This window comes from Mytilus trossulus, chromosome 12 (genome assembly GCF_036588685.1).
Source record: "Mytilus trossulus isolate FHL-02 chromosome 12, PNRI_Mtr1.1.1.hap1, whole genome shotgun sequence".
In the NCBI taxonomy this organism is placed as follows: domain Eukaryota; kingdom Metazoa; phylum Mollusca; class Bivalvia; order Mytilida; family Mytilidae; genus Mytilus; species Mytilus trossulus.
This window is the reverse complement of record NC_086384.1, coordinates 27652599-27662236: the sequence shown is the minus strand read 5'-3', so window position 1 is coordinate 27662236 and position 9638 is coordinate 27652599. Positions and strand designations below refer to the sequence as shown.

Below are 9638 nucleotides of genomic sequence, written 5' to 3'. Positions count from 1 at the left end.
AAAATACTTGTAAATCGAGTAATTCACATATTTTTCTGCCACCATTTGTTCGTAGTTTCGAAAGAAGGAGGACAACTCTGGTTCAATAACGGACAATTAACTCTTCCAGAAATACAAGTTGTATAATATCCCCCGCGTTGATGTGCGATCATGAAATTTTTTTTTTTAACTTCAATAATAATCGATGGGACTTCTTAAATTACCTTATGACATCACTCCAGTAATGCCTCAATGCTTTGACATGGAAATGAGATGAAGCTTTCTAAGAAATAAAAGCAAATTTACACGAAAGTGATTAATTCCATGAAATTTCAAATGAATGTGAACTATAATTTAAATTATTTTTTTTAACCTAAATGAATATGATGGCTTAATGATGTATAAGACAACATAAAACAGTGATTTTGCTAGCACTTGTCACTTTCGTAATTTACAAAAAGGTTTTCGAAATGACGAAAATATTTCATATCAATTTCGTCACTTAAATTTGGAAAGTGTAAAAATATTTACACATCAAATTACTTGAATTCTACCTGTATTTATGTTTCTGACAAATTTATGACCCTCAGGTAATTAATGTTTACCAAAGGTGTTAAAAGTTGTGATGACAAGTAATCAGCCTATCGCCAATTAGATGGGTCACTAATCCCTTAATTATTATTATAAAACCTCATAAATGACCATCATAATAATCTTTTTAAGTTAAATCAGTCAGTCAGCATTTCAATTTAATCATTTCCCACAATTCTGTCGTGTTTTCTTCATTTGAACAAAATTGAAAATCTTCCCGGACATTTCAACTTTATTTTAATTTCAATATTTCCCTTACGATCATAATTTGCAGTTTGCTTGTCGTAGTTTCGTCATTTTAACGTATTTTCGTCATACTTTATATAAATATTCATTAAAAACTTTCGACAACTTCAATTAAAAAGAATGAACTTTATTCAAAACGTAAATATTTTCAATTGCAAACAGGTGCTTCCTGTTCTATGTATTGCGCATGCGTAAAAGTTTGTAGATGAATCCGGTTTTATTCTGAAATTATTATTCAATTGTCACTTCCCGTTTTCATTTCATTTTGTTTGAAAATCAAAAGTAGTGGTTTAAAATATAGAGGCACACAACTTTTGTTGATCAGGGGTTTGCCCTGAAAATAACTGAAGCAAAGTTGTGAACCATATTACCAGATCCCTGTTCTTTTCTTCATATCTTAGCATCACATCAGTCAATTCATTTAACATTGCCAATAACTGCCTACATTAGCAATCCTAGTCTTCAATGATCCTAGACTAGTCCTTGAAGGACTTGGACATATATGTATAGCTAGTTTGATAAACATCCTAGACCCCTGGCTATTATAAACAAGAGTGCACACGCTGAAATGTCTCGCCTTCTTTACTTATCCTTGATACTATCTTGATAGACCTAAATATAAAGCTTTATTACAACTGTCACATAAACTCAACATTGACAAGGAAAATGAAACATTGATCAATAAACCATGAAAATGAGGTCAACTTACTGAACCATGCCAGACAGACATGTACAGCTAACAATTCTTCAATATTACAAATATAATTGACTTATTGCTAATTAATAAAGAAAAACAGACCAAAACACAAACATTTAAAACTTAGCAATGGACCATGAAAATGATCATAAAATATTTCCATACACCAAATATAGTTGACCTAATGCATAAAGTATTAGAAAAATAGACCAAAACTAAAAAAAATAACTTTGACCACTGAACCATGAAAATGAGGTCAAGGTCAGATGACACCTGTCAGCTAGACATGTACAACTTACAATCATTCCATACACCAATTATAGTAGACCTATTGCATATAGTATAAGAAAAATAGAACAAAACACAAAAACTTAACTATAACCACTGAACCATGAAAATGAGGTCAAGGTCAGATGACACCTGCCAGTTGGACATGTACACCTTACAGTCCTTCCATACACCTAATATACTAGACCTATTGCTTATAGTATCTGAGATATGGACTTGACCACGAAAACTTAACCTTGTTCACTGATCCATGAAATGAGGTCGAGGTCAAGTGAAAACTGTCTGACAGGCACGAGGACCTTGCAAGGTACGCACATACCAAATATAGTTATCCGATTACTTATCATAAAGAGAAATTAACATTACAAAAAATCTTAACTTTTTTTTCAAGTAGTCACTGAACCATGAAAATGAGGTCAAGGACATTGGACATGTGACTGACAGAAAGTTCGTAACATGAGGCATCTATATACAAAGTATGAAGCATCCAGGTCTTCTACCTTCTAAAATATAAAGCTTTTAAGAAGTGAGCTAACACCGCCGCCTCACTATCCCTATTTCGAGCTTTCTGCAACAAAAGTTGCAGGCTCGACAAAAATAAGGCTGATTTTTATCACGTGCAAAAGTAACTAAAGCCCTCAAAATCCTAGCAGAAACCCTGCATAAAATTATCTGTTTTATGGAAAGCTACATCCAGGTGCTGATAGTGTGTAATAACATTTTGAAGCTGTAGAATTGGATAGAATTTGTGTTATTTTCAGTTTATTGTGCTGTGTTAAATAGGATTCATATCATAAACTAATTTTCAAATTGAGTGGGGACAATGGAAACTATTATTTTTGTTTGTTTATATTGTTGGGCTATTTCATGGAATGGTTTGTCAAAAAGTAAATAACAAGAATGAGTCCTCAGTACATGGATGCCCCATCCCCACTATCATTTTTCTATGTTCAGTGGACTGTGAAAATGGGACAAAATCTAATTTGCATTAAAATTAGAAAAAAATTGTAAGGGTTCTGCGGAACCCATTTTCTCTCCTACTTTTGCTGAAAATAACAGGATAAAAAAAAAATGAGGGGAAAAAAATAAAAATATTCTTCTTGATACTATCTTTTGATTGTAAGAAGCTTCTGTCCAAGTTTTGTAAAAATCCAGGATAGTTTATGAATCTAATAAATGTTTAAAAACTTTTAACTACAGACTGTATGAAATGTTAACTGGAAGAAAAACTAAGTCCATTTATAAGTAAAATACAGATACACAGGTACAAAATATTAACAAAATTTCCTTCTAATTACTAGCTTTTGATCATAAACAAGCTTCTATCTAAGTTTGGTACAAATTAAAAGTACTATAAAAAAGTTATTAATTTTTTTTTAAATTCAACCAGATGAATGTGTTGTTTCTTGGCAGAAAATCTAAGTTCATTTAAAAGTAAAATACGGAAAAAACAGATTTTTTTTTCTTCAAAATTTACTGCTGTATATTATCTTTAGATGATAAACAAGCTTCTGTCCATGTTTGGTACAAACCCAGGATAGTTTCAGAAAGTTGTTAAAATTTTAAAAACTTTTACCACAGATCAGTGAATGAAATGTTTTCCCTCAGAAAAACTATAAGTAAAAGACGAAACAAATGGAATTTTATTTTTACAAAATTAACTTCTGGATACTATATCTTGTGATCATAAACAAGCTTCTGTTCACAATTGGAAGTAATCCAGTTTAGTTTAAAAATTATTAAAATTTCAAAAACTTTAACCACAGAGTGAATATTTGTAGGATCGCTTAATTTGCTTTTTCGACAAAAGTCAAAGGCTCAACAAAAATCATATCATAGGAAACATGTGTACTAAATTTCAAGTTGATTGGACTTCAACTCCATCAAAACTACCTCCACCAAAAAATTTAACCTGTGGGACAGACAGACAAACAGTCAGAACAAAAAGACTGACAAGAAAACATAATGCTCATAAATGAGACATATAATCACTTGAGTGAGGTTGTTATACTTTAACCACTGGTACCAGTCTATTGATCAATCTTTTACATCCACCAGCAAGTGTTCTAACATATAAGCCTATATATTTACATGGAAGGAGATATTTGCTTACATGTACTAGTCCAATAAACAGTGTAAATTTAAGAAGCTGACTTACAAGATAACAGTCACAAGTCCCTAATCTGGTGATTATTCTGGTCTCATTGTTCCAACTCAAATTTTATCAGCAGTCTGTTCTCTTACTCTATACTCCTATATATATGCTTTGCTTCTGAGAGAAGCAGCAATTTAAATACCATTTAAAGTCTCTTTTTGTACACAAAAGAGATGTTTCCTAGTGTCAAAAATGGTTGTTCTAAATCACATATTTTTCCCCCACTTCCTTCTTTGACAATATTACAATTTGTTAAATAAAAAAATCATCATTTTTTTTTCTCTGTCAACAGCCATGACAGATTTGTTTTTCATAAGAACTTTTAAAATTTTTGTATGCTGAACCAGACCATTAAAATCCTCTGTTACAAGACAAGATACATGATGGAGAATATTATCCTTAAGGATACATTTGGTATGCACACGAGGATACATTTGGAATGATCAAGGGCCGTAACTTGATAATTATTAAAGTGTCGCCACCAAATTCATCTTGATCTGTATTTTGTGGTACGTTAAAAAAATTGTGTATAAGTTTCATAACATTTGGTTGAGGCATCTCTAAGTAAGAGAACGGAAACTACAAATTTTGCATTGTTTTACATTTTAGCATGCTAAAATAACCCCACCAAAACTCAAACTTGTAAACAGTGTAAATATATATAGCTCATCTCTTACAGCTTCAGCATTTCTTCTCTGTCTGTCAGAAGCAGCCAAAACTTCTTGTAATTTCAGTACATCACCTTTATAATTCTCAAGTTTCCTTTCTATATCCTTCATGGAGGCTTGCTTTTCATCAAGTTCTGTTTGATTGTCATTCATCTGAGTCTGTACATGTTTAAGCTGAATGACAGCATCTTCCTTTACAAAAACAGCTAGCTCTGCTTGTTGTCGAAGATCCTTAATGTCATTTTCTAATTTCTTTCTGCTGTTGAGAGCATTAGCTCTCTGATCTTCTAATTCAGCCTCCAACTCTCTCCACTGAAAAATAACAGAATGTTTAACTGTTTAAAGTTAAATAGATATAGAAGGATGTTGTGCGAGTGATAATGAAACAACTCTCCATCCAAATAACAATTAAAAAAAAGTAAACCATTAGAGGCCAATGTATGGCCTTCAACACAGAGCCTTGGCTCACACAGAACAACAAGCTATAAAGGGCCCCAAAATTACTAGTGTAAAACCTTTCAAACGGGAAAACCAACAGTCTAATTTTAAAACCTGTGTCGCTCACCTTGGTATATGTGCATATTAAACAAAGTACACAGATAGATTCATGACAAAATTGTGTTTTGGTGATTGTGATGTGTTTGAAGATCTTATTTTACTGAACATTCTTGCTTCTTACAATTATGTCAATTTATAATGAACTTGGCCCATTAGTTACAGAGGAAAATATTTTGTTAAAATTAACAACCAGATGCTCCGCAGGGCGCAGCCTTATACGACTGCAGAGGTTGAACCCTGAACCGTTGGGGCAAGTATGGACACAACATTCAAGCTGGATTCAGCTCTAAATTTGGAATGTGATTAAATAGTTGACACAGCATAGGTTTCGGACACAGAATGAATGTGGTCAAATGAACTTAAAATTTTTGTTTTGCCTTTGAGCAATTCACTATGCTGTTGAATATTAATCCTCTAAAAAAAGGTTTGAAGAAATTTTCTTTTTATTTATGAAATTTCAATTGAGAAAAAATTGACCCCCCCCCCCCCCCCCCCCCAATTTTTTTTCACACCCCCTATCCTTTATTCCAAAACTAATCTCAATTCAAATTTCTAATTGAGTTTGCAACAATAATTACTAATTTAAATACATCATAAAATATTAAAAAGTGCTTGTTATCACTGAATGGTAATATTGTTTTAATTTATCAGTTGGTAGTAAAAGTGAATATACATTGTATATTGAATAAAACAATGATTTAAGTTTATTCAAATACCTATTCTTGACAAAGAAAGATAACTCCAATTGAAAATATTGCTATTGCACAATATTGTGAAATTAGATATTTCTTGATATTGTGCAATACTGTGTCTTTGAAAATTCTTGTTATTGCACAATACTATGCAATTGAAAATCTCTTGCTATTGCACAATACTGTGCAATTAAAGATTTCTTGTAATTGCTGAGTACTGTGCAATTGAAAATTTCTTGCTATTGCACAATACTTAATATAATAATTTTTGAGTTTTTTTTCAGATACTAATTCTTGATCTTGAAGGCTAGCTTCTGTCTTAAGTTTCATTACAATCTATGAAGGTTTAAAAATCTTTCTCATGTCAAATAGTTCTAAACCCTTATAGGATTATATGAATTTTCCATAACACAGTTTGTAGATATTTTCGATACATGTACAAATACTGGATAATCAGTACAATTTTAACAATGGAAGATGGTACAACAATGACTCCAGGCCATGTTAATATTGTAGAGTTTTGTTCATATACACAGACATTGCAGTCAGTTATGCAGTTCTGGTCTTTTCTCAACAATTAAACAAATAAAATGATGTTGACCATAATCTATGTGCACAACTTTGTAAAGTGACTGCATTTCTATTATCCAGAGAAGAAGTATTTCCTTCTGAACCTGTTTTCTCTATTTACCTGTGTGAGGTCTGCTTCAGCATTGGTTATGTCTGTGTCAGACTTATTAATGGCAACTGTAGCTAACTCCTGGGCAGATGTAGCTCCCTTCAAGTTGTCAAGAACATCCTGGGCTTTTCCTAGGATAGTATTTGCATCACCCCTACAATAATTAAGTTTTTTTTTCAAATATAACCAAGCAATAATTTGTTTAGATATTACCAAAAAGATTATCTTTTTATTATAATATAAAAATAAGGAGATGTGAAATAATTGCAAATGAAACCAGATGCTCCACAGGGTGCAATTTATACGATCGCAGAGGTCAAACCCTGAACATTGGGGCAAGTATGGACACAACATTCAAGCTTGATACAGCTCTGAATTTGGATTGTGATTAAATAGTTGACACAACACCGGTTTCTAACACATAATGAATGTGGTAACTTTTAATTTTAAATTGGACATTACCCATATTATGGTTCAATATCCAAAATATAAATACATTGTTGGATTCAGCATATCAAAGAACCCCAAGAATTCAATTTTTGATGAAATCAAATAAAGTTAAATTTTGGACCCTTTAGACTTTAATGTGGACCAATCTGATAACCGGTCCCAAACATCAAAAATCTAAATACATGGTTAGATTAAGCATATATCAAAGAACCCCATACATACAATTTTTGTTGAAATCAAACAAAGTTTAATTTTGGACCCCAATTTGGACCAACGTGAAAACTGGGCATATAATCAACCAGATGCTCTGCAGGGCGTAGCTTTATACGACCGCAGAGGTTGAACCCTGAACGGTTGGGGCAAGTATGGACACAACATTCAAGCTGGATTCAGCTCTAAATTTGGATTCTGATTTAATAGTTGACACAGCATAGGTTTCTGACACAGAATGAATGTGTTCTAATGAACTTAAAATTTTTGTTTTCTCTTAGAGCAATTCACTATGCTGTTGAATATTAATCCTCTCCAAAAAATGTTTGAAGAAATTTTCTTTTTATTTATGAAATTTCAAATGAGAAAAATTGAACCCAATTTTTTAATCACATCCCCCTTTCCCTTATTCCAAAACTAATCTCAATTAAAATATTCTAATGGAGTTTGCAACAATAACTACTCATTTAAATACATCATAAAATATTAAGATGTAAAAAAACTGCTTGTTATCACTGAATGGTAAAGATTATTTAAATTTATCAGTTGGTAGTAAAAAGTGAATATACATTGTATATTGTATATAACAAAGATTTAAGTTGATTCTGGACAAAGAAAGATAACTCCAATTAAAAAAAATTCTTGCAATAAGATATTTCTTGCTTACTATTCTGGACAAAGAAAGATAACTCTAATTCAAAAAAAAATAGCTATTTCACAATATTGTGAAATTAGATATTTCTTGCCATTGCACAATACTGTGCAATTGAAAAGACTTGCTATTGCACAATACTTAATATAATAATTTTAGATCCTGATTTGGACCAACTTGAAAACTGGGCCCATAATCAAAAATCTAAGTACATGTTTAGATTCAGCATATCAAAGAGGCCCAAGAATTTAATTTTTGTTAAAATCAAACTTAGTTTAATTTTGGACCCTTTGGACCTTAATGTAGGCCAATTTGAAAATGGGACCGAAAATGAAGAATCTACATACACAGTTAGATTTGGCATATCAAAGAACCCCATTTATTCAATTTTTGATGAAATCAAATAAAGTTTAATTTTGGACCCAGATTTGGACCAACTTGAAAACTGGGCCAATAATCAAGAATCTAAGTACATTTTTAGATTCAACATATCAAAGAACCCAACCGATTCATTTTTTGTCTAAATCAAACTAAGTTTAATTTTGGACCCTTTGGACCTTAATGTAGACCAATTTGAAAACATGACCAAAAGTTAAGAATCTACATACACAGTTAGATTAGGCATATCAAAGAACCCCAATTATTCAATTTTGATGAAATCAAACAAAGTTTAATTTTGGACCCTTTGGGCCCCTTTTTCCTAAACTGTTGGGACCAAAACTCCCAAAATCAATACCAACCTTCCTTTGATGGTCATAAACCTTGTGTTTAAATTTCATAGATTTCTATTTACTTATACTAACGTTATGGTGTGAAAACCAAGAAAAATGCTTATTTGGGTCCCTTTTTGGCCCCTAATTCCTAAACTGTTGGGACCTTAACTCCCAAAATCAATATCAATCTTCCTTTTGTGGCCATAAACATTGTGTTTAATTTTCATTGATTTCTATTTACTTAACCTAAAGTTATTGTGCAAAAACCAAGAATAATGCTTATTTGGGCCCTTTTTTGGCCCCTAATTCCTAAACTGTTGAAACCAAAACTCCCAAAATCAATCCCAACCTTTCTTTTGTGGTCATAAACCTTGTGTCAAAATTTCATAGATTTCTATTAACTTAAACTAAAGTTATAGTGTGAAAACCAAGAAAATGCTTATTTGGGCCCTTTTTGGCCCCTTATTCCTAAAATGTTGGGACCAAAACTCCCAAAATCAATACCAACCTTCCTTTTATGGTCATAAAACCTTGTGTTAAAATTTCATAGATTTCTATTCACTTTTACTAAAGTTAGAGTGCGAAAACTAAGAGTATTCGGACGACGACGCCAACGTGATAGCAATATACGTCGTATAAAAATCTAAATACATGTTTAGATTCAGCATATCAAAGAACCCCAATGTTTGATGATATCAAACAAAGTTTAATTTTGGACCACGATTTGGACCAACTTGGACCAACTTGAAAACTGGGCCCATAATCAAAAATCTAAGTACATGTTTAGATTCAGCATATCAAAGAACCCCAAGAATTCAATTTTATTGAAATCAAACAAAGTTGAATTTTGGACCCCAATTTGGAACTACTTGAAAACTGGGCCAATAATAAAAAATCTCTAAGTACATGTTTAGATTCTGACAGCATATCAAAGAACCCCAAGAATTCAATTTTTGGACCTTAATGTAAACCAATTTGAAAACGGGACCAAAAATTAAGAATCTACATACACAGTTAGATTCGGCATACCAAAGAACCCCAATTATTCAATTTTTGATCA

General features: G+C 31.9%; 1 protein-coding gene across 1 annotated transcript in view; it reads right to left on the bottom strand.

Annotated features, from left to right (window-relative positions):
- Window positions 1-4561: 4561 nt before the first annotated feature.
- Window positions 4562-9638, bottom strand: part of LOC134692333 (laminin subunit beta-1-like) — a 44382-nt gene continuing 39305 nt past the window's right edge. Inside the window, exons 25-26 of the mRNA XM_063552787.1 lie at window positions 6566-6707; window positions 4562-4936 (exon numbers count right to left, since the gene is read on the bottom strand). Coding sequence (XP_063408857.1) covers window positions 4562-4936; window positions 6566-6707 — 517 coding nt within the window. The remainder of the gene's footprint in view (window positions 4937-6565; window positions 6708-9638) is intronic.